The sequence below is a fragment of the Bemisia tabaci genome, chromosome 3 (assembly GCF_918797505.1).
Source record: "Bemisia tabaci chromosome 3, PGI_BMITA_v3".
NCBI lineage: Eukaryota > Metazoa > Arthropoda > Insecta > Hemiptera > Aleyrodidae > Bemisia > Bemisia tabaci.
The window spans coordinates 9369968-9395994 of record NC_092795.1 but is presented as its reverse complement, the minus strand read 5'-3'; the positions used below and the strand labels follow the sequence as shown (position 1 = coordinate 9395994).

The 26027-nt window shown below is 41.9% G+C and overlaps 1 protein-coding gene across 5 annotated transcripts in view; it reads left to right on the top strand.

The window, feature by feature from the left end:
- LOC109030984 (interference hedgehog) overlaps positions 1-26027 on the top strand; it is a 145457-nt gene that overhangs the window by 102587 nt on the left and 16843 nt on the right. For all 5 annotated transcript variants that reach the window (XM_072297723.1, XM_072297722.1, XM_072297724.1 and 2 more), the window contains 4 exons: positions 13247-13303; positions 20329-20444; positions 21964-22157; positions 22755-23172. In XM_072297723.1, coding sequence (XP_072153824.1) covers positions 20360-20444; positions 21964-22157; positions 22755-23172 — 697 coding nt within the window. In that variant the 5' untranslated portion in view covers positions 13247-13303; positions 20329-20359. The remainder of the gene's footprint in view (positions 1-13246; positions 13304-20328; positions 20445-21963; positions 22158-22754; positions 23173-26027) is intronic.

The following is a 26027-nucleotide window of genomic DNA, read 5'->3' as shown; positions in this document are numbered from 1 at the left end:
AAAAAAATCACTTTTCTTTCGCTCTGTAAGTTTAATTGAACCGAAAAACAATGTTGTTAACCTAATGCTTGGTCTCGTCTATATGAAGTTCGCCTTCAGTTTTTAGTATAGGCAACAAACACACTAGAGAGCACGAATAGTTATCTCTCAGAAGTGTTTCCTCACAATATTGTAGCTCCGAATTGCAAAATTAGGCCCGATTCGACAACCTCTCGTGGCGCCTTATGCATGCCGTTGGACGCGAATCAAAGATCCTCCATTTGAGATTCGCAATTTGTAAGCGCGGATGAAAGGGTTTGTTTACCCAACAATTCATCGGGGTTTATGCCCTTCCTTCCATCATCAAAGAGCAACATCAGGGCGTTTCTCTCTCTCTCGTGAAATGATTTGTCTTCGAGTCGAGACGTGACACTTTATGAGACCTCGTTTTCATATACCCTTGGTGACTCACGCGCTCTCGTGAAGCAAGATGGAGAAAGAATATGCTGCCTTTCTAAGGTTCGAAGGACGGAGAATTGAATCTTAGTTCAAGGTTTGTGAAATGTCAAATCTGAAGTGTCTGAAACTTTCAAGGAAAAATATTCATAACTCTCCTCCAAAATAATCATTTTTTCGGAAGAAATTTGGTAACTTTCGAATGTTCATACGGCGTTCTTCCTCAGGGTGTCTACAAGTCCAGAATTTCCGGAAAGTCCGGAAATAGTACTGATTGTTTAAGGGCAGTCCGGAAGAACTGAAAAAGTGCGGAAATTCCGCAAGAAGGTCCGGAATTTTTGTCATCTTTGTCGTAATTTGAGCCAGAAATTCAAATTTTTGAAATTTTTTGAATTTCGTCAAATGAAGGCACTGAAAAAGTACTGGATTTTTCCGTTGAGGAGGTACTGAATTTTTTGGGAATGTACCGAAAAAGTACTGTAAAAGTACTGAATTTTGGCCAGCCTGTTTTAGTAGACTCCCTGTTTCTTTGCACGGCAGGATTGCACAATTTGACAATCCTGGTCTAACGAGTGATTATCTGAAAAGAATTTGCCGGCACTCGCGAATTGGATGCGTTTCAAATTCAAGGCGCCGGTTATCGGACGAACCGGGCAAAATTTCTGAAGTATCAATGCAACTCTGCCTAACTCTCAAACAATTCCTCGATTAGTTATCCCGCCGACCACTACCAAACGCGAAAAGTTTGTGCGCAGAATTTGGCAACTCCGTCGATGCATTCTTTTAGGATCACGGCGCCCAGCTTGACCACTCGGATAACGACAAGAATCAAAAGCCTACTTACAGCCGCACATGCTGCCGTGCTAAGAAAAAACGCCGTAAGAGCCCTCAGACGTTGCCAAGTTTCCGTCGGTAAAAAACGAATTTATTTGGAAAATTGTGGGTATTTCATTACAAATTTTGCGGAAAATTTTGTTCCTAATTCAATCTAAAATACCTGAAAATCTCAAAGAAAAATATGCATAATTTTTCTCGAGAATACGTGTTTTATCCTGGGAAATTTGGCAACTTCCGAATGTTCATACGGCGTTCTTCCTTAGTATGGCAGCATGGGTATGCGCCTCGGGTGCTACGCACTCAAACCTCAAAGTGCGGTTTCAAAGGCTAACCTTTACCGGAGATCAATGTTTCACGGGAATGTAAAATGTCAGGGACAGGATTTTTGGAGAAAGATGCCGGGAACTTTTCTGGGAACACGCACCGTATCGGTTGAAAATAGTTCGTGTAACTAAGAGATATGTTTTATTAGAGACAAGTCATAGATATAACTCATGCATACACACTGAAAAGCAAAGCAATGTACTCAAGTGAGGCAGGAGTTACACGTTAAATTCGGAGGTCAACGCTATTTTTCGCTGACTGATGCCTGGTGAATGTCGGGGTGAGCACTTTGATAGGCGAGTTTTTGTGATTTAGGTCAGATTGCTCAACCGATCGCATAAATCTTTGGTCATGAAAATCATCCGGCAACCAGGGCAGGGGGGCCTAGCCCCCACCGAAATAGATTTAATCGCCTACCCCCCCCCCCCCCCAATGCGAGGGAATTTTGGAAGTACCAGTGCGTAATTTATCTTTTTCGTCTACTATAAAAGAAAGTGAAATTATAAATTGAACAATTTTTTGGTGCGAACAGCTCAAAATTATTCCCTAGATCACTCGATCTCCAAAAATTTTCCGGGGAGGCTCACGAGAGCCCCAGACTCTTTGCTAGCACCCCCCAGACCCCCGTGATGAGATGTTCATCTGTCCCTTCCCACTAAAGTTCCTAGTTCCGTTTATGATCTGAGAGTTGACTTCCTTGATCCTTGAGTAATGTCTACACAACAGGAGAGGTAGCCCTGGAAAAAAAGTCTCTTGGATCCATAAGAGTCCAGTCTCTTAAAAAAATTGACAAGAAAAAATATTTTTTATTTAATCGGATTTTTGTTTGAATCAAAAGGAAATCCACTGAAATTAAACAAACATTTTTGGACAAGTAGCATCTGAAATATTAATATTATAGGAGGCCTCGCTTTCGATCCCAACAAAAATCCGATTGAATTAAGAATAGCTTTTCTTGTCAATTTTGTTAAGAGTCTATATAAGAGACTTTTTTTCCAGTGAGCACTTGAGCAGTGCGGGGTCTAAAATATGTATATTGTCTCCGGGATCGGTCCACGTGACCCGTCGTTTTTCCGAACCGAAAAGCGCCCACCGAACTCATCGCTGCGTACATTAACCGAAGTTTCTTCCTCGGACCGAGAACCTCGATGCAGGCCACATATCGGGCGCGGCGTCGGAGCGGAGGTGGCACCGGACGAGGACTATGGGACCTGGAACCCACCCGCGCAAAGGGCAGCGGACAGCGCATGCGCGGTCCGATCCGGGCCGCTCGGGGAAAGGTTACGGAGTTGGCCGGGACCCGCGCGGATCGATCGGGGATTTCGCGGGGGTCCGAGCCCCCCGTCCGATCCGGAGGGGGCCGCGTCCCCCGGTCCTGGTCCTCGTCCCGGGTCCCGGCCGGACCGTGCGGATCGCGGAATGAGACAGGAATCCAGAGCTCTCTCCAATAACAGGTGGTACGGCTACAAGGTCGCCCAGGCGCCGTCTGCTTATAATAACATCGTTTGCCCTCTCGCTTCCCCCTCCCCCCCCCGCCCCTCGCGCCCCCCGTCGTTTGCGCGGACGCTCACCCCTCGTTGCAGCGCGCGTTGCCATGTTTCGGCCGCTGCCGGTCGATTATTGGAATTGGTAGACAAATCCATAGGCGAAGAAGACGGGAAAATGGAGCGATCCTGTCGGTAGACGGTGAAGACGATGGGTAAACCGAGCGATCCGTGGTGCCGATTATGAAATATATAGACAAAGCTATAGACGAAAAAGGCAGGAAAATTGAGCTACCTTGTTGGTGTAGCTGGTCGATTATTGAAAATTATAGACACAAAAAAAAATAATGGGATTAGAAAACGGAGCGATCCGTGGTACCGGTAAATTATTGAAATGTATAGACAGAGCGATAGACAGAAAGGACGATGGCAAGACGGAGGGATCCGTGGTGGCGGTCGATTATGCAAGTGGATTGACAAAGCGACAGGCAAAGATGACGACGGAAAAAGATGATCCGGGCTCCGTCTGGATTCACCTGAAGAGGAAACTTCTGCATAAAATGTTGATCAAATACTCCGAGCAAACTAAATCCGCTCTTCCGAGAAAAAGTAATCAGTCGGATGCCTCATGAAAATGTCAGTCGAACAAAAATTGAATTTTAAATCAAATTCTTCCCGTAAGGTCTAATTGGACTGCGTTTAGATTCGGCCCCGAGTACCCTCGAGAGGTGCCAGCGGCGGACCCCATAAGCGTTTTGGACGGACCGATCCTTCCTGTTGCCGCGCCGCCGGCTGATTATTGAAATGGTTAGCCAAAGTGATAGACTAAAAAGATAAAGGGAATCACAAAAGAGGTAATAATAGTAAACCTACGACAACCTACGATAAATCCTATAGTTCGTCCATCATTTTCGCCCTTACAGCCCACTGGTTTTAACCAAAAAGGATTACTCCGCATTTTTCCTCGGTCCTCTTTGTCTATAGATTTGTCTATCAATTTCAATAATTAGCTAGAATTGATGTGATCCCAGTCTGACAACAATGTTGACCCAAGCTTATTTCTTTGCCACTTGGTTCTTGCTTGCCCTCCACGTTGAGCTGCATCGACACATTACACACAAAAATTACGAGTAGGACAATGTCACATTTTTGTAAAAAATCAAATTAAATTCATTTTTCTACCTTGGAATAGAGTCACGTTGTATAGTGGGGAAAATAACCTGCAGTTTTCAACATTTTATGAAACTTGTTAAAATGAAATTTCCTATTAAGATTTCACCCAACATTATACTGAATTTTTTTAAAATTGTCTCAACAAAGTGAAATTTCATGCGTAATTATTTTGTCAACAGGAAATTTCATTTCGCATCGCTGGAAAAGACGTTTATCCTACGTGATCCCAGCTGTAAATAGTGGCAAATTCATTCGCCGTGTTCCTTTATCGAGTCGGAACTCATAGCGGATCATGACTCAGCCGCTGAGTTCCACACCGCACTTGTTCGATCACGGTTATCCAAAGCTAATAAAAAGAACGGGGAGGGGGATGTTGTTCAAATGTCGGTGACTAATTGCGCCCGGCATGAGGTCCGTCGCGCGAGGCGCACCAACCAACCGTCCACCGTGGGCTGTGGTTCGAAATGTCAACTCGTTGGACACCAAACATCGAAACCATCAGCGACAGATCCAAACTAAGAGAACCTAACGCGAGGGAGCCGTTTGGTATCCAAACTCTCCTCTCCCTGCGATGTATCGATTGACCTGTCATTTAAAGCTATGGAAAAGGATTGACAAATCGGGTGTTCGCAACGAACACCTTTATTGATTCTTTACCACAGCTTCAAGGGAAATATCGATAATCGATCATTCATGCCTCGCCACTAAAACTTCTTCTCCTTCCGTAGCGCATATAATGAGCGGTCCCTTCTTGAGAAATTTTGAATAACTAACCCCTCACTGGAAAAAAAAAAAAAAAAAAAAAACATTGGATCTAGAGTCCAGACCCTAAAAAACATCGACAAGAAAAAATACTCTTGATTCAATTGGATTTTTGCTTAAATCAAGAACCAAACCTCTTAATTTGAGCGGATTTCCTTTTGATTTAAGCTTAAATCTGATTGAATCAATAGAGTATTTTTTCTTGTCAATGTTTTCAAGAGTCTGGACTCTAGATCCAATGTGGTTTTTTTTTTTTTTTTTTTTTTCCAGTGCTTTAGATTAACACTACTCTGCACGGAAAACTAAGGGAGTCGATGTCGACTAAACATCATTATTCGATATTGTGCTGATCGTCAAGATAAAATCGAGTCAAATTTCACCCTACTTTCGAGTAAACCTGGGCTTTGAATGTCGTCGAAAGTTTCGCGTTGCGCCCTCTGCGTTACTGATCGAACGAAAGAGGAAGAAACGAAGGGTGTCACTACCGCACTACCGTGGTGAATGACGTTATATAAAAACACGACTTTTCAAAGCGTGATATCTCTGTTAATATTAAACGTAGGAAGTTGCTGTTTGGACGGATCTTATTATTTTTAGCTAATCTATACACAGGGAAAAAAGTCGCTTGGATCCAGGATCCAGACTCTCAATAACATTGACAAGAAAAAATACTCTTGATTATATTCAATCAGACTTTTCCTTGAATTGAAGAGCCGAGCAGATTCAAGCAAAAAGTCTGATCGGATGAAGAGTATTTTTTCTTATAAATGTTCCTCAGAATCTGGACTCAAGCTCCAAGCGACTTTTCTTTCCAGTGCAAGAATCAAGCATCAAAATACGATTCTGTGACCACACTGGAAAAAAAAACACATTGGATCTAGAGTCGAGACTCTTGAAAACATTGACAAGAAAAATACTCTTGATTCAATCAGATTTTAGCTTAAATCAAAAGGAAATCCGCTCAAATTAAGAGGCTTGGTTCTTGATTTAAGCTTAAATCTGATTGAATCAAGAGTATTTGTTTTTGTCGATATTTTTAAGAGTCTGAACTCTAGATCCAATGTGTTTTTTTCCAGTGTACGACTCTGTGACCAGCGGCTACCTCCAACTGATCGAATTAAGAGCAACTTTCCTTTGAAATTTTTTCGATGGTGAGAGCATGGGGCTTTCCGCTCCCATTGAGCGACGGGCGCTGATTGCGAGTGTCGTCCTGTGTATGTAGCGCATATGATCTTGGCCGCAAGCCAGAGGACACGGTGAGTCGCGGTGACAAATTGTTACGATGACCCGGAGACTTTAACGCCCGAGCAGGAAAGTGTACGCTACGCGAAAAACGGACCTATCATGCGTCCATGACACTCGCTGCCGCGCCGTCAACGACCGATTCGCCTTCCGTCCCAAGCGCGCAAGAACACCGTATGAACGTTCCAACGTCGTCAAATCTCCCACGATAAAGCTCAGATTTTCTTGAAAATTCGTGAATATTTTGAAGAAATTAAGGTTATGATATTAATAAGATATGATTTAATTCCGAAATAGAATTTATTCAGTTTTACAGCACTGAGACGAACACGGCGTTAAGCTACAGAGAAGGATCTGGACTGACTAAAGACAAAGGCAAGATGAGGGGTTGGTGATTTGGTCCGCGCAGTCGCAGCTGCGTGGGAAGCGCATAGCCCCAAAAGTCGTAAAAAATCTCAAGGGCACAAGTGCAGTAGGGATGGTCCCTTTGCTGCGTTGTCAGATTAATTATTGCATATCTCCAACATATTTTTCGAAGACTTTAATATGCGATTTTATTCTAGTTTACCCGAAAATTTCGATGAAATTTGCCGTCGTGAACGACAGATTTGCCTTCGTGCTAATAGTAATAAAACACCGTATAAACGCTCGGACGTTTTAAAATCTTCTCATGTAGATCAAGAATTTTCCGGGAAATTCGGTAATTTTTTAGAACCCCGTACAAACGTCGCGGATGTTGTAGAATTCCCTATTTAGATTGAGAATTTTCCGGGAAATTCGGTAATTTTTTAGAACCTCGCACAAACGTTCGAATGTTGTAAAATTCCCTATATAGATTGAGAATTTTCCGGGAAATTTGGTAATTTTTTAGAACCTCGTACAAACGCTCGGACGTTGTAAAACCTCCTCAGATATATCAAGAATTTTTCGGTAAATTCGTTAATTTTTTTACTTGCATTTTTCAGAAACTCTGATCCGCTATTTTTATCCAGTTTACCCGAAAATTTTGACGAAACTCGCCGCCGTGAATAGCTGATTCGCCTTCGTGCTAAGTAAGAACAACGTATGAACGCTCGGATATTGTAACATCTCCTCAGATAGATTAAGAATTTTCTGGGAAATTGGTGAACATTTTTTGTACGCTTTTTTCAGTGAACCCTAGTTTATTTGAAAATTTAGACAAAGCTTGCCGTCGCAAACGAATAATTCGCCTCCTTGTCAAGCAAGAACACAGTTTGAACGATCAGACATCGTCAAATTTTCTCTGAATTATTCCATTTTTATGTATTTCTGCCAAATGGAACTGTGTGCATTAGGACGTGAGCCCTGTTATGCATACATCTCTATGGGTTTGAGGGCCCTTGTCTTAATGCATATAGTTCTGTTTGACAGAAATGCGTCCATTCGTTTATGAGTAATTCCTTGCGTGCACTGGCACTAGCCAGCAAAAAAACGTTTTAATGACGCTTGGGTTAGTATTTACCGGCGCGTAACTACCAGCACGGGCGCGACGCGCGATGCCATACGTTTTGAATCGCAAGAGCCATTGAAATTCCAACCGGACGTTGAGGTACGAAGAAGATGCACGCACTCGCGTTCCGACTTGACCTAGGTCACGGACGGGACTGCGGACTGCGCTCAGTAATGTCGATTGAGTCAACTGAACCTGTGTCCAGACACTTCGGACATCAGAAATTTCTTGGCGGTTAAAGCTTAATCCAGGGGCTTGGAGGCCACACTAGGGAAAAAAAACACATTGGATATAGAGTCCAGACTCATAAAAACATCGACAAGAAAAAGTACTCTTGATTCAATCAGAATCTAGCTTAAATCAAGAACCAAGCCTCTTAATTTAAGCGGATTTCGTTTTGATTCAAGCAAAAATCCGATTTAATCAAGAGTATTTTTTCTTGTCGATATTTTCAAGAGTCTGGACTCAAGATCCAATGTGTTTTTTTTCCAGTGTAAAAGTGCAGTTTTTGCTACTTCGAGAAATATGTGATCGAAGTTTCGAAATCACATGGATCCTCATGGCGAAAAGAAAGTTCAAACTGACTTTTTGATGCCTAAAAATTAAATTTTGGGGGGACGAATTTTTCACAGAATAAGCATTAGGACTAGTTCTAATTGAAATCAATATCTGAATTTTTTAAAAACTATACACTTATGCGCCTTGTTCAAGCCCCTCAATAACGTCTTCGCATTTACTACGGACCGAGCTACTTTTCAGCGTGACGAGCTTTCGAAAAGACATTGGAGAAACCTGTAAAAGTTAGGAAATTTGAACGAAAAGTTGGATGTAAAGTTGAACGCAAAAAAAGTTGATTCAATTACTCTTCGTTCAATCTTCCACCCAATTGGTGCGGTGCACAATGGATCGAGTCAATAGGAAAGGTCGGACAAAATTTGGAAACTTTGCAAGCTTATAACTTCGTCAATACAAAACTTTGAGATTTTAAAAGTGGTTCCATTGGTTTCCTCGTGAAATTTTCTGCTAGAAGCACCCCTCGAAGTTTGAAATCTGACGAAATAAACATCAAAAATTGCAGTTTTAGGCAAAAAATTCATGTCCGACCTCTCTGATTGACTCGATCCACTGTGCGGCGCAAATTGGATGGAAAGTTGAACGGAAAGTCGAATCTGACGTTTTACTCAAGTTTTCGTTCATTTTTCACCAAATTGTCGTTTTTTCACGTCACTATCACACTATCCAACTTTTCATTGCAACAAGTTGCATTCAAGAGTTGAATGAAAAGTTTGATAGTGTGTTGGGCTTTATTCCGTGGCAACCGAGGACTCCATTATCAATCGTTCAAGGAAACCGTGCAAAAATTCAGGATTTCGAAAGTATAGGTACTCCGAATCCCACTGGGGATAAAAAACACATTGGATCTAGAGTCCAGACTCCTGAAAACATTTACAAGAAAAAGGACTCTTGATTCAATCAGATTTAAGCTTAAATCAAAAGGAAATCTGCTCAAATTATGGTCCAGTTACACGATCAAATTGAGCCATCAAATTGAAGCTCTGATTGGCTTCAATTTGAGTCACGTTGTAACTGGACCTTTAAGAGGCTTGGTTCTTGATTTAAGCTTAAATCTGATTGAATCAAGAGTATTTTTCTCGTGACTTTTAAGAGTCTAGACTCTTGATCCAATGTGTTTTTTTTCCAGTGCCTGATTTAACGAGATCTCTGACGAGCGTCCTTCTCTGCAAAATATCCCTCAACGCCCGACACGACGTGGCGAGTCCACTCTGTCTTCAACAATTAATTCGGGGAGCGTATCCTATCCTGCCCAATGAGCGTTCCGCAGATCCCGCAGGATGACAGGTCGGGACCGCGGAGGAGCGTGCATGTTCTGCAGCACGTCTGGCCCCAATATAAACATGTCTCCAGCGGCGGTGCGGTAATGTATGGGACGTCGATCGGGGTGCGGTTGGGGATGAGTGAGAAAATGAGCCGGGCGATGGTAAATCATCGCAGAGGCGGATCAGGTGGGACTGTGGGAGGATAGTAAGGGAGAGAAAAAAATGAGAGGCGATGCTATTAGAACCAAGTTGCCACGTTTGTCCGTTCTCGTGCTTCTTGCATTCACGCCTGAACCCCCCCCCCCCCCGGATTATTACCCGACCCAACCCCCGGCGAGCCGCCTCGTTGAAGTAAGAACCTGCGGGATGATTGTTGAGACTGGTAGGCAAAGCTGTAGACAAAGGAGACGAAAAGGATATGAAGGAATCCTATTGGGAAGCGGTTGGTTGCGATGGACAAAGGAGGTAAGTAATATACTAACTCGTCGTCCCTCGGGCGATTATTGAAATTGATAGACAAAGCATAGACAAAGAGACATAGGGAGTATGGAGCTTTCCTATTGGTTGAAATGAGTGGTTCCTCAAGACTAAGAAGAAGATGATGGACTAACTATCGGGTCCCTCTTGGGTTGCCGTTACTTAGTCTATTACCTACCTTCTTTGTCCATTGCAACCACCTACTTCCACCAATAGGATCCTTCTATATCTCTTTTGTCTTCTTTGTCTCTAGCTTTGTCTATCAATTTCAATTATCGGCCCGCTGACATAAAGGCGTAACTTCATTTCGTGATGAACCCTGTCATCCATAAAACTCACTGATTTCCCGGGCTCATCTCAATGTGTAGTTACGCCCTTTTGTGAGCTAGCGACGAACTAACGGCAACCCACGAAAGACCCGATAGTTAGTCCATCATTTTCTCTATGAGAACCACCCATTTCAACTAATTGGAATCGCTCGATAATCTTTATGTCATCTTTGTCCATCGCTTTATCTATCAGTTTCAACGATCAGCCCGCTGGATTATGGACCTAAATGGGAACTTTTCCGTTCCGGGAACGGGTATTTTTTCAGGAGTTCCCGGGATATCTGGTTAAATGTCCGCGCTTTCGGGAAACTTTTGCCAGAAAAACCCACACACGTGCATGTATACACGATGATCACTCACTCTTTGAAGAGCCATGGGAACTATTGGGTTCCGGTTCCCAGCACTTGACGTTCCCGGGAAACTTCGATTCCAAACCTGGACGATGATTCGCAAAGATGACAATGGACTCTTCTAGTCCTGGAAATTATCATCCATCAATAGCCAGAAGCATGGAAAGCAGCCCGGCAGATGTTAATGTAGACATAACCGTGGCTGAAGATGAAAATTAGGACATTTGAGTGATTATATCGATGAGGACCGTATGAACCCTTCGATGTTGCCAAATATTTCCGGTCAATTACGAATTTTTGGAAGAAAGTTCATGGGAATATCTCGATTTCCTTTTTACGTTGGTACAACATTCTTACCCGGCGAAAAGTCCCCGGTTCCCCTTCGGCCGGAAGCGCGGAAAACCCGCTAACCCTACCCGGCTACCCCCGTTGAGGTAGAATTTCTATGTTTCCCCGACAGCGGGTCGAGGATTGCTATTGACATTGATAGACATAGCTAGACTATAGACATAGAAGACAAAGGGAAATGGAGGGATCCCATCGGTGCAAGCGAGTGGTTGCAATGGACAAAGGAAGCAAGTTGTAATAGACCAACTAACAGCAACGCACCAGAGACCTCATATTCAGTCCATTATTTCCTCCCTTGGTGACAACCACCCGTTTTAGTCAATAGGATTGCTCTTTTTTGCTTCCGTCTTCCTTTTGTAGAGTCCCTTTATACTAGAGTAAAGACAATGCGAATCCATTTCTGATTGGTTCCCTGGATTTTAGGCCTCCACCGTGTCTTAAACGGGAATAAAGATCACATACCTATTCACCAATTGCAAAGATTATAAACTGGAATGGACCGGGACATTGGGGGTCACAGACAAATGAATTCGGGAACGAGTCGATTCAAGAGTTGATCTACAAAAAACGTTCAATTTGTGTAATCTTTATTCCCGTTTGTGACACCCATAAGTCGCGTTGTCTCAACTCTCTCTCTAAGGGACTCTATCCTTTTCTATCGCCTTGTCTATCGATTTCAATTATCAACCCGACGAGGCAACGTGGGAAGGGACCGAGCGGTGAGAATTCAATGAGCATTCCAGCGCGGTGCAACGGAGCACGGAGCATGAGCATCGCGGACCCGTGCCCCCTTCCCGACCCCCTCGCCCTGCCCCCCCCCCCCAACCGGCCCCTCCCCCTCCCGTGGTCCGAGTCCCCCCGGAGCCCCGGGACCCGTGCGCGCGGAGGAGCCAATCGGAAATGCCCCGGAGCTTCCCTTAAATCTTGACGCGTTAACTAGACCCGACTCGCTCGGGGTTGCCAGGCTATGCCATAGAATGTGAATGCTTCTCGTGGGGTTAAATGGGGGAAATGTCTTGATTTTTAGCTCTATTGGCATCAATGGACTTGCAGAGTGTAGGGACGCGACGCACGGTGGAACGAGCGTTTGGGGGAGACAGGATTTAAAATGTTCGAGTTTCTGTGCAAATTTTCATGTTTATTCCATCAAATTGTACATTTTTAGATGCCCTGTGAAGGCAATTTTACGAGAAAACCGATGAAACCATTTTTAAGATTTTCCGTTTCATATCAACGAAGATATGAGCTTTTATCGTTTCCATATTATGTCTGACCTCTCTCATTGATTTCCTTCACTGTGCGACTTCGTTGGTAGAGGTTGCGTTTTAGGCCCGGTGAGGGAATTCGGGTGCCGCATAGGATTCGAGCGAGAATTTTGGCGGAATTCTCTGCTGAAATCTATTTTCCCAGGAAAAGAGTTGTCAGTGACAGAGAGAACCCAGGGGATCAAAATGGGGACTCTCAAAGGATTTGAGGAAAAATTGATGAGCTGAGTAGGAACCTTCCTGGAGGGTTCCCGGCTGAAATATACTTTCTCGTAAAAAGGGCTCCTAGCGCCAGGAAGAACACATCGACGGTGAAACTACCAAACCACGTATCTCGGTTTGCGACGTCGCAGACTTCCTGTCATACTTTATTTTTTAAATGAAAAACTACTTAACATCCAGTCTTGAAAATTTCTGTGATTTTTCCTCTTTGTGCGGAGAAAATTCCGTGAAAATTTCAAGGAATGATATTGATTTGGTCTACTTCATAAAAATAAAATGTGAGCGTAGATTTTTAAACACCGCAAACGAGATACGTGGTTTGGTAGTTTCACCGTCGACATGTGGGTCGAAGTAGAAATGTCCCCAGAATTCTTGGCTGGAATCAGCAATCCTGGAAAAAGGAGATCCTTACAGGCGATCGGAATGGGAATTTTTTAGGAAGTCCCGGCTGAAATCTAGTTTCTCAGGAAGTAGGGTTCTTAGCGATTGAGAGAAGACAAGAAGATTCTTGTGTCTCTTTTGAGATTTACAATTGTAAGAATCTATAGATTTCAGTATGCTTAATACTCGAAATGAACGAGCGTAACATCCGCACCTGATTTTTAATCCATGAGTATTCTCTAACTTTCATATCAAACTTACCCATAAATTTCACGCTATTCATGTTTTTTTCTCAATTTTTGTTACAGGGTGGTCAGGTGTTTCTCACTGTTTCGAATGCATTCAAAATCTGGAGCGATTTCAAGGTACGTTTACTCAAGCTCCAGCTTTACCGCTCATTTTGGTATTTATAAAATCTATCATATATCTCTGACCGTTGATAGGACAACAAAGATCTCAGCTTCGCAGCGGTCCGCAGAGAAATGCAGAATCGACGTATAGATGTTAGACCATAGAGAGGTATTCTGCCAACAATCCAATTTAAAATACCTGAAGTAGTGTCAAATCAAACTGGAAATTTGACGGTTCGAAGCTCACTTTCAACAAAACGTATTTTCCAAAAAAAACCTTCTTAAAATGTGAATCTGTCATGTCCAAGGTACAAAATTTTTTGGTCACATGTTGTTTTTATACGCCCTTTTTTGAGGCAGACACAATATAAACTGCTTGTGTAGCTTATTCTTAAAGGGCGTCGTGTCATAGAAAGAAATTCCCTTCAAAATCTCACAATCATTTTTTTGGAAATAATTCGACAAAAATCTACTGAAAAATTTGCCTCCGTAGAATCTGATCCCTTTTCTCGTGGATGGTCGCATTATCTGAAGAAAAATCAGTTAAATTTTCTGTCAGAAAAGCTCAACAGTTTCCTCGTAAAAATGTGATTTCCTAGTGGAAATTTTATGACATCAAAATGTGGTTACGTTCTTTTCTCGGAGAAGAACGAAATTTACCATGATTAAATCAAGAATCCCCGATGTAGATCGATGCACCCTGGTAAAAATTGGCAGTAGAATATGTGTTCCAAAATACCATAGACCTACAGCCGGCTGTAAGATTTCCAATAGCTTCTATAGCCGGCTACCCAATTTCTTATAGCATTTTATAGCCGATGGCGATTAAGCAACAGCCAGGCGATAAAGTGTATGCTAAACGTTACTAATTACGGATGCTAGGACTTAGTGAGTTTTTGGACCACTGCCCTCTTTTTGGGCCGTAGTATCTTGCTTTATTTTGCGAGGAAAGCTCCGTACTTTTGATGGATGCCTGCCATTCCTAATATGTTGGAGCGCCTTCAGTTTCGTATGATACTGTGCAATACTTCTAGTTGCTTCAAGCGTCGTGGCAGGCGGGCAGCCAGCGCGAAACACGCATTGGCGCCTACAAACCCAACAGGGATACTTCACGCGTTGCGCAATGCGTGAAGTATTCCTGTTAGGTTTGTAGGCGCCAGTGCGTCGCCGCTCCGCTTTGTGTTAGGCTCTAATATTTCATCTGGCGGGGTCAGCGTTATTCAACTCATGATTTTGAAATGTTTGCACATCCTGTATGGATTATTCTCATTTTAATTGCTGAAAAAAACAATATATATATAAAAAAAATATATATTACAGGAAAATATAATGTGTGTTTTGTAAATATTAAGGTGATTCCGTATCATACTTAATGATTTCCAAAGCACACGAATTTCCACACAATTTCTTATAGTCTTCTATAATCTATGGCGAAAAAGCAACAGCCAGGCGATAAAGTGTAAGGCGACAAAGTGGCGATAGGAACTATAGTCCGGCTGCATAATTTTTTATCGCTTCGTATAGCCCGGCCGTATGATTTTTTCCGCATTCTACAGCCAGTGTACATGATTTTCTGTAGCCGTCTCTAGCCGGCTGTAAGAATTCCTATGGTATTTTGAAACGCAGTTCTTATCGCAAATTTTTACCAGGGTATGTCTGTCAGAGCTCCGATGCGCTCGACAGTATAGACAAGGATTGCCACAGTCAGGAAATACCGGGAATTGTCAGGGAATTTTAAAAAGTCAGAACAGAAAACCTGGAAATGTCAAGGAAAAAGACTACAATTTCAGGGAGAAATTGTCAAATCACCCTCATTTCCTTGCCAGAATGCGGGTTTGAAGTTTTCAACAACAAATTTTGCGCGAAAACTATTTCAAACCATGTCTTTTGAAGCATCTGGCATATCCTCATCGATTATCAGGTCTTATTAAAATGTGACGGAGAAATCAAAGAAATATTAGGGAATTTCATTCTCTAAATTCTGTGGCAACTCTGCCAGAAAGTTCTGATAGGGCTGTGTCGTGTTATTTTTTCCACCCGCGCAGAAGTGTTCTGTGGGTGGCGAGAGGCCCGCTCGGAAGCCCCATCAATAGGACGTATTTATGCCAAAAGGAACTATGTGCATAGGGCTTGCATGAGACATAGTTCCTTTTAGCATCAATACGTCCGATAAGGGGTTGCTCTTCGAAGCTGTAGGTCGAACGGGCATATTCGTGGTATCGCGGCTTTCGGGGTGGAGGGTGGAACGTGGTGGGTCGCGTCAGGAAGTGCCTCAACAGCAATGCCTAACATCCTAGTGTGGCGCCTTGCGATGGTCCCGAAATAAAAAAAAAATTACAAACTACCGATTTGAAATTAGTAATTCAAGGATGGGGATACTATTTAGATAGCGATTTTGCCGCTTTACCAAAGAAAGCAGTGAGTGCGTTTCTGTTTGAGCCATGATTAGCACATGCTTTTATGTGTCTCGAGGTTCACCCTAGCCTGCACTTACTGCTGTCTACCACGGCAGTCTAGCCCAAACTAGAGTACCTGTATAGCGAGAGTATGGACAGATGTGAAACTCCGAAAACCCATCAGGCCTTCACCGATGCTTCTGCGAATAAAGTTAGGGTCCAGAAATGCAGCCAACCCAGGAATTTCAATTATCCAGAAGATTTACTAATACTATTGTTGCGAACCGTCGTCTATTAAGCACGTGTTTGACTCAGTTTTTGCATAAATTTACTCAATTTTGCGGAAGAACACTCATTTCTGTACATTCTTAGCCATCTTGATTAGAATTGGAATCTGCAGACTGGCAGTGAAATTTTGCGCGTTAGGAGTTGGTTAGAAGGGTGGCTGCACTTTTGGGCCCTAAGCCCTCCATGAAGCGATCTATCCATACTCTCGCTATATAGGTACTCAAGCCCAAACATGATGATACTCTCCGCGTGCGTGTCGGCACTCCAGTTATGACGGGATGCGGCACGCGGCGCGGCGCGGCGGCGGCTGTTTCATGTCATCCGAAAGCGAGCGTTTTGTGCTTTTATCTCTTGATCGCGGGCGCGAGGCGATGAGGATGGATGTTCAAGTGGCGCCCGGCCCGGCACCGGGGTGGCCCGCCCGCCCGCGACCCGCGAGATGCTCTCGGGGCGCAGCCGAAGTCCTACTTCCGGACCCGGTTCCTGTCACTCACCGCCCCGTTGCCGAACCTACCCCAACCCCATGCCGCACAGTGGATCGAGTCAAGAGGAGAGGTCGGACAAACTTTGGAAACTTTAAAAGCTTATAACTCCGTTTATACAGGACTTTGAGGTTCTAAAAGTGGTTCCATTGGCTTCCTCGTGAACTTCTCTTCTCGTGACACCCCTTGAAATTTAAAATGTGTCGACATTAACATCAAAATTTACAGTTTTAGTCTAAAATTTCTTGTCCGACCGCTCTCATTGACTCGATCCACTGAGCGCCGCGCTGTGGAAACTCCCATCGTATACCAATCAGCGGTGAGGCGTGCTCCGCGATCTATCGATCGATTTGCCATTTAAACCTATGGATGGAATAGTACCGATAGACAGGGTGCTTACAACGGGTCTCATTATCTCAGGCAATCGATATTTCCCCACTTGAAGCTAGGCGATGGTGCAACTACTAGACCACATATCCAGGATGTCTACCGATCCCCAATGTCCCCGACTATCCGCGATTTTGGAAGAATGTCCCCGATATCCCCGAATGTCCCCAATTCTCTTGTTCAGGCCCTCAGAAATTGACAAAAATCGTCCTTATCACAGGCATTTTCAAATTTTCCCGCCAACCGAGGTGCCGCAGTGTAACCAGGAATAAAAAACAAGCAGTAAGCTCCAACGCATTCGCGTCGGAAAGCGGCTCTGGCGACGGTAGTTGTAGTCAAGAATGAGGGCCTAGACACATTTTGTCATTGATGTACAATCCGACAACTGTCGATTCATGTTTTGTAACTTAGCAGATTTACAAAGCCGGTGTATAAATGTGTATTGGCCCTTGATATGCAGAATGCATGGCACTATCACTTGTTGTATACTTTTAATTTTGAAGGCTCTTTGGAGGTCCGCATCCTAAAAAATCTCTTCCACAGTTTTTTTTTTTAACTTGTCGTTGTGATTGGGCGCCAATTTCTTTCAATTGAGTGATCATCTTCTTTTTTTGTCAAATAACTAGTTTGTGCAACAATAAGACTGAAACTGACTCTAACTGAAATTTTGTCTTTTTAGATATTTGGTTATTTTGTATTTATTAGATTGTATATTTTCACAGCCCTGTGATAAGAAACTTTGGAATGCATGGTTGATAAGTCCGTAGTCCGTGTAGGGGCCCGTTCGCCAAAACTAATCGGAACTTTATGAATAAATTGCTCCATTTAAAAATCAAAACAATATCGAATTGCGATATATTACACGGATAAGATAGGGCTATGTCCTGTCGTAAGCGGCGACATAGAGTCGATGTCATTTCAATAATCGCCCCGATGGCCACGATAGTTGTTAAACGTTTACGGTTTCCTTGGTAACCTTTGTTTGCTATCAGCTGATATCGAGTAATATGCCTAGGAAGCTCCAACCACTGCATTCTTCCAAAAAACCGCGAAAACTTTAAAATTCGAAATTTCAGATTTTGAACGTAAAGTACATTTTTTCCATCACGAGATTAAAGCACAGACAAGTTTTGAATTATTGACTGTATCACCATGATTCCAAAAATACACTACACAACATAGCATTGGCTAACAATAAAACAATATGCAATAAAATAAAGTCATGACAAGGTACATAGTCGAAAATGGTGCCGATTCCCATCAACCAACGCGCGGTCTCTCCAATGTAACATGGTCCATAGACGCTATTAGTGGCGACGTCATCATAGGGATTCTCCATTATATCGAATTGGATCCAAACAATAACATTGGCATAACCTCTTTCAATGCTACCAGTGCGAAAAAATCGATATATATCGCTTTTCTGTGACGTTGCACTAATAGCGTCTATTGATACTCCCCAGCTGGGACCGTCCGGAATAGCAGCTCTAGTGCAAGCACCAGAGCCGCTAAAAACTATAGTGTTGCTTGGTTTTTCGTATGTTTTCATCAGTTCAACATGACTTGTAAAATTAGTCGTATAAAATACAGCTTTTAATGCTCTAACTAGCCCCCTTTCCTTTACCATTTCGAGAATTAAGTCCCCGATTTTCTCGGAAAAACACCCCTAAAAGTCTCCAATTTTGGTTTTTTGTAACTGGTAGACACCCCGGTATCCCGGTTTGCGGCGTCGTTGACTTCCTGTCAATTTTTATTTTTCAAATGGAAAAGTGGATTGAATTTTGCAACAAGGAGCCAATATTTCTGGCCCATTTTAGAAATAACATACATGCCATTGGTTTCACTTTGTAGATATGTGCTCTTATGGGAGAACCAGAGATAGGTTGTGGTTCCTTATTGCAAAATGTACTCCAACTAATCAACGTCAATCCTTAAAAATTCCCATTTTTTGTCTCCTCTGTGTGAAGAAAAATCTGTGAAAACTTCGAGGACAGGGCCGGATTGAAGGGGTGGCCGCATGGGCCGCGGGCCATGGCGGCAAATCTATAGGGGGCGGCAAATTTTGCGATTGTTTTAAATGTAGGTATAAAAAACATCAAATTTAGAAAAAAAATTACGAACGAGAGAAGGCGACAAAATCTCTCATTTCCTGAGAGTATAGTAATTTCTAATTTTGTCGTCTTTCAGTGATACAAGAGACAGCACCTTTAACTATTCAAGTTAAGAGAGAAACCAAATAGTTAAAACACGCAATTTGGCCCGGAACGGCGCGGCGCGACTTTGAGAGAAATGATGAAAAGGACTTGTGATGAAACGGAGAAGCCTTCGGCGCGGCGATTGGCATGTAACACATATTAGCGCCAACAAGACTGCACGAATACTTCACTCATTGCATCAAACAGAGTGCGGTCATTGCGGTCAGCGTAAAACGGATAGCGCCTACAAGACTGCGTGAATACTTCACGCATTGCGTCAATCACAGTGCGTTCGACAGCAGTCTTCGTGAAACTCACAGCGCCTACAAGACTGTCGGAATACTTCACGCATTGCGCCAAACACGGTGCGGTCAGCGCGGCGCGGCGGCGGAAGTTAAAATCATTAATCCACATTTATGTTTGTTCTTTCATAATGTTTTCGTTCATTTCTTATGAATGGATGGCCTTGTCCACGCAGAGATAGGTTTACGAAACTTAACTTTCGCACAAAGTTCCGTGAACTTTTGCCAGTAGTGTTGACAGGGCTTTCGCAAAAAATGTGTCCAACACGAGTATACGTGTCTTATGCACCCCTCCCCCGCTGGCACGTTCATTTGATGGTTTTTATTGATGTTTCAAAACGAATGAGAAGGGGGCGGCAAAATACAGGCGGCCATTGGGCAGCAAGTAGGTAAATCCGGCCCTGTCGAGGAATGATATTGGTTTCTTCTCCTTCACAAAAACATAATAGGAGCGGAGATTTTTAAACACCGCAATTGAGATACGTGGTTTGGTAACTTTGCCGTTGCATGGTAAAGAATCGATTAGCGGCAGATCAATCGACTCATCGCAAAGCACGCCACGCCACTGAACCCATTTCATAGTATGCGCACAGATCATGTGACAGCCTCACTGAAAAAAAAAAACTGCTAAAATCAACACATGAAATAGTGAAAAAAGGTGACAACTCATCAAAATAGATTAAGAACACCGGGTTGATTTTACTAATTTGGTGATTTGTCACCGTATTTTAGCAATTTTTTTTTTTTCAGTGCTTGTTTGGCAGTTTCACCATGATACCTATTTCTTTTTTACCCAGTAAGATCGAATTAGGGTGCTTGATGAAAAGCAGTAAACGAAAGAGCAAAAATAAAAATTAAGCAGGGGGCAAGGGTAAACCTGAAATATTCAGGAATAAAACAATTCGGAAGTATACCATAAGAAACTTCGACCTTTGTTAGCCGTAAAAAAGAGAGGTCGAATTTTATTGTTACATCTATTTTGTGTTGCAGGAATGAGTCGGAGCAGTTGGAATCGTGAATCATGCTTGATCTTGGATGTGCTTCAGTCACAATTCTCACCTATTGCTGCTACCTTGCGATTCTTCATTTCTCCGCTACATCAGCTGGTTAGTAAGAAAATCATCCTCATACTCTCTGCCTCAAAAAAATTTCCAGTTTCAATTAAAGCGAAGCCCTTACTGAAAAACTCTACAATCCTTACTTTCATTGATAAGCAAAAGATCACCTGAGGGAAATTCTGTTGACCAATATCAATCATGAAGAATAATGTCAATTAAAATTTGCTGGGGGCACATAAGCATAGACAAAAAAAAGGAGGTGTTTGCATCTTGAGGGTTGTTTACCGTGTGACGTAGGTCGGTACAACCTGGCCAGCGAAATCCGTTATTCGAAGTATGAAAAACGGACCATAATGTCCGATTTTTTTACTTAAATCAACTCATGATATAATTTCAAGCACTTTTTATAGAATGACTTTTTTCCATAAATTGCATAATTTCCAAGAAGATCGATGATAAACGTCGCTGCACCGAATACGTCATCAAAAAAATTCCAAGATGCCCGAAATGCAAACACCTCCTTTTTTTTCTCTATGGCACATAAGAGCTCCGTATGTTTAAGATTATGTACTCCATTTGAATAGGTATCCATACCTGCTATCTTATCCTCCACAGCAAAAACCTGGTCAGGTTGAAGTTGAAAATATACGATTTGCCCATTGGGCAAGACAAGACTGTCTTGGGGAGTTCGAGTTTGTCGGACAGAATAACTTTCTGAATACTGGACTCGGCAGGCTAGTTGTTGATATTTTTTGTGTGGCTTTTTGACAAGACCGGGCTGAAGTGGTTTGAAGCTTTGTGATGGGTCAGGAATAGAAGTTGGAGTGTTCCAGTCCTACTGCTACTGCATACTGGAAAGTCACTTGGTAATTACCAAGGAGTTCCCTATAGAAAATTCATTTTTCAGCACAATGATAGCTCAAGAATTCCAATTCCGACAACCACCGGAATCCTATGAATATTCCACCCTAGTCTAGTCTTGTATTGAAGACTCACATTAAAGTTCAACGTTTGTGAAGTCTGGTGCCGTGAAAGACTACCCTTGTACTATTTGGACCGAGTTTATCTGAAAGGAACCAACCCTTATTTTCGAAAAAAATTGAGTTAAGAATGTTTTTGAGTTTCACTAGCCGCAAATTTTCTCTTGCCAAAAACTGAAAGTCTAAAAACAAAAATTTTCCTGTGAAAAGAGGGGTTACAGTTTATTTTTCACATTGAGCCTTATCGAGGAATTACTTCAAACCTCTTTTTCTGAGTTTCGACTTAATGTGGGTTGGTTCCTTCCTGCTTAGTCTATTTTAAGTCTTTTTAAACATTTATTCTTGAAGTGGTATGATGTTTTTGCAGATTTTTACCAATTCAGAGAACCTCCCCGATGTTTGATTCTTTAAGATTCACAGACACTGGTCTAGTGTTTTATTCTCAACAGCCCTTTAATTATTGTGAGGTGAATCCCAAACGTTTGTTTTTTAGGTTTTAAAGTACAATACATTTAGGTCATTGTTTCATTCATTACTTTATGATTCATTATTATTTCAATAATTTCTTTTCTTTATGTTTCTTTCAGAGTTCAAAAGCATTAACTTCACAGCGTTTCCAGAACCCTTAGATGCGCCCATTGGAGACGAAATCAGTTTTCAATGCACCTTAAACGTTGAACCGAAAGAATACCAATGGAAGCATGATAACAATACCCTTGCTCATAACAAATCACTTCTCACATTCAATGTCACCGGTACAAGCTCTCTTGGTGATTATCAGGTCAGTAGCAAGATGGAATAATTCATGAGTTGACCCATTTAATCATTTATGACCACCATGTAGCCATTCTTTGGGATTGAGGCAGTTCATGAAATACATATTGCTCTAGGGGGAGGGGGGTGTCAAGAAGAGCGTTATGCCTTTTTACTTTACAAGTCAAATAGGTAATAGGAATCTTTGTTACAAAAGCGTCTCAAGGGGGAGGGTGGGTTGAAACAATCCGGAATTTAGCGCCAAGTATTTGATGAATAACCCCATTATTTATCACAATGAAGTCATTTTCCTCAACTATTCCTTCTTTGTGAATATCCTTGAAAATTAAGAGGGTTGAAAGAGATCTTTCGCAAATTTTAATTTCAAATCATTACATTTTGGTGTTGTGTGTTTTCAACATTTAGAAGTTGGAAATGTGGTTACATCTAGTAGGAAATTTAATTCTGCTCAGTGCTTCAGTTCAAAAAGTTTTTATGTGAAAGGAGATCTGAGCATATACTTCATCAGTAGCTATGCAAGTTCCGAGAGTAACGACCAGATTAATTTCTACGAGTTTCCTTAATTTTTTAAATTAACTTTTTCCTTTTCTGAACTTCGTTTTAGTGTATAGCATGGTACGGCAGTCAAACAGCCCTTGCCTCCAAGAGTGCTCGGCTGAGTCTGGCGGAACTGCAGCCATTCCCTGAGCAGCCAAGCAAAGAATTTTACACTGTATCGAAGGGAAACACTTTCACTATCTACTGCGCTCCACCTGTGAGCAACCCAGCACCAGACATCAAGTACAGCAAAGATGGTGCCGGACTCCCTGCTACCGCGTCAACTCTTCCAACAACAGGATCACTCCTTCTGGTCAATGTCACAGAAAAAGACTCTGGAACTTACTCCTGCTCAGCATCCAATTACATGCTGTCCACCACCTTCCTCTCTCCTAAGAGCTTTCAAGTGAAGGTGGTTGACGGTCAGCAAGTGGAAAAACCCAGATTCCTTCGAGAGCCGCAGTCATCATATGTTGTTCAGACAGGTATGTTCCAACTTCACTTGCATGATGCATCTGTCATCCCATTCTCCTTCTGTCCATTTTTCAGACTCATTTTTTTTGTGTTTGTTTCAACGCCTAATCTTGGGTCTCCCTCTGGTAGACCCTCTTTAACTTCTATGATAGTAGTCTAAAAAAAACAGTGCAAACTTTTCTATATCCTTCTCAAAGGAGGAGTTGCGTTTTGGGCCTTTTCCGGCCCCACCTGGATTTTGCTAAATGTTTCATATTTTCAAAGTACTAGTCTTAGGTAGACTCTGTGCCAAATATTAGACCGATCGGAGCCCATGCAAGGGCGCAGCAGCGCCTCAAACCCAAAATCCTGGAATCGAAAAACAATTATTTTCGTCGACTTTTTCGACTGTTATCACTCTTCCAGCACATGATTCTTATGTATTTTTTTGCGTACTTTTCGTTTCTGGCCTTTTTAAAGGCCTCCGATAAATTTTAAGGGGCCTTATGGCCCATTGTTGCCATTTTTGGCCCATTTTTAGGGGTTTTTTCCATTTAACACATTCAAAACTCAATTTAATCCAAAAACTGTGTACATTTTTGAAAAGTACGTAAAGAAATGAATAAAAAATGTTCAGTAAAATTTTTTCCTATGTTGCCAAATTTCCGAGAAAATTGGCCCCAAAGTGTCAAAAACGGCAAAAAATCGATAAATCGCCGCGTCTAAGGTTCAAGAAAGTGGAGTACATTTTTCATACTGTACCAGATAACAGCTCTTATCCATCCATACAACATACTAAAATATCATAGTTGTACCTGGATTCCCACGATGTGAAAATTGACCGAGATGTCGATTTTAGCGGCCTTTTTATACTTGAAGGCAGCTCTTTTGAATGTTTTTCGACCTTAGTCACCCTCTATGGGTGTGTACTATATGTATTTTTCTACGTACTTTTCATATCTGGCCATAAAAATGGCTTCCTGTGAATTTTAAAAGGCCTAACGGTCCATTGTTGCCAATTTTCACCAATTTTTAGGGGTTTTTTCAAGTTTACGTGTGTGAAACTTAATTTAATCTAGAAACCGTGTACAATTTCGGAAAGAACGTAAAAAAATACATAGAAATGTGATTTGTACCTTTTCCCTACGTTGCCAAATTTTCGAGAAAAATCGTCCTGAAGCGTCAAAAATGCCAAAAATTGGATTAATCATCACGTCGGAGGTTCCAGGAAGTGAATTTCAAGTTTTTTTTCACTACAAATAACGTATCGAAAATGGAAAATTGCAATGCATCTCAAGGAACATGTAATGGCGTAGATGAACGTGACAAAACGGGCCCTCAAGGTGCTTTTACTTTATCCTTCACTCCAGTTCACCTCTTTATTCCTGTAACCTCGAGATAATCCTTGGTTCTCAAGATGCTTGCTACAGGCCAAATATACCGAAGAACAGAAAATGCGTGGAGAAAGTGTCCCACGATCCACATGAATGTCATAATTCACTTCCTGGAACCTCCGACGTGATGATTAATCCAATTTTTGGCATTTTTGACGCTTCAGGACGATTTTTCTCGAAAATTTGGCAACGTAGGGAAAAGGTACAAATCACATTTCTATGTATTTTTTTACGTTCTTTCCGAAATTGTACACGGTTTCTAGATTAAATTAAGTTTCACACACGTAAACTTGAAAAAACCCCTAAAAATTGGTGAAAATTGGCAACAATGGACCGTTAGGCCTTTTAAAATTCACAGGAAGCCATTTTTATGGCCAGATATGAAAAGTACGTAGAAAAATACATATAGTACACACCCATAGAGGGTGACTAAGGTCGAAAAACATTCAAAAGAGCTGCCTTCAAGTATAAAAAGGCCGCTAAAATCGACATCTCGGTCAATTTTCACATCGTGGGAATCCAGGTACAACTATGATATTTTAGTATGTTGTATGGATGGATAAGAGCTGTTATCTGGTACAGTATGAAAAATGTACTCCACTTTCTTGAACCTTAGACGCGGCGATTTATCGATTTTTTGCCGTTTTTGACACTTTGGGGCCAATTTTCTCGGAAATTTGGCAACATAGGAAAAAATTTTACTGACCTTTTTTATTCATTTCTTTACGTACTTTTCAAAAATGTACACAGTTTTTGGATTAAATTGAGTTTTGAATGTGTTAAATGGAAAAAACCCCTAAAAATGGGCCAAAAATGGCAACAATGGGCCATAAGGCCCCTTAAAATTTATCGGAGGCCTTTAAAAAGGCCAGAAACGAAAAGTACGCAAAAAAATACATAAGAATCATGTGCTGGAAGAGTGATAACAGTCGAAAAAGTCGACGAAAATAATTGTTTTTCGATTCCAGGATTTTGGGTTTGAGGCGCTGCTGCGCCCTTGCATGGGCTCCGATCGGTCTAATATTTGGCACAGAGTCTACCTAAGACTAGTACTTTGAAAATATGAAACATTTAGCAAAATCCAGGTGGGGCCGGAAAAGGCCCAAAACGCAACTCCTCCTTTATTGGCAAAATTTGCTGAAACTGATCGAATTCTTAGTTTTTAGCCTCTCTATAGACTCACCAAGGTTATCAACGTAATAATTTCTTAATCTATCTGAAGAAAAAACCTTAAAAAAGGGGGACAAATCAACCCTGGATATCTACATCTGTTTGAACAGGAGATAAGTGCGGGAAAAACCGCAGTTTTGTGTTCTAATAGTACTAATCTAGTTTTCTGCAGCTTGCTGGAAATCTGGAAGTACATAATAGCTTCAAGATGCGTTTAACTAATAGGCTCCAGCCTTGTACGATAGACAAAAGATAGGATCATTTTGAGTACCTACTTCTTGAATAATCCCTGTAGTAATGGTGGAAAATTGTTATTGAATGTA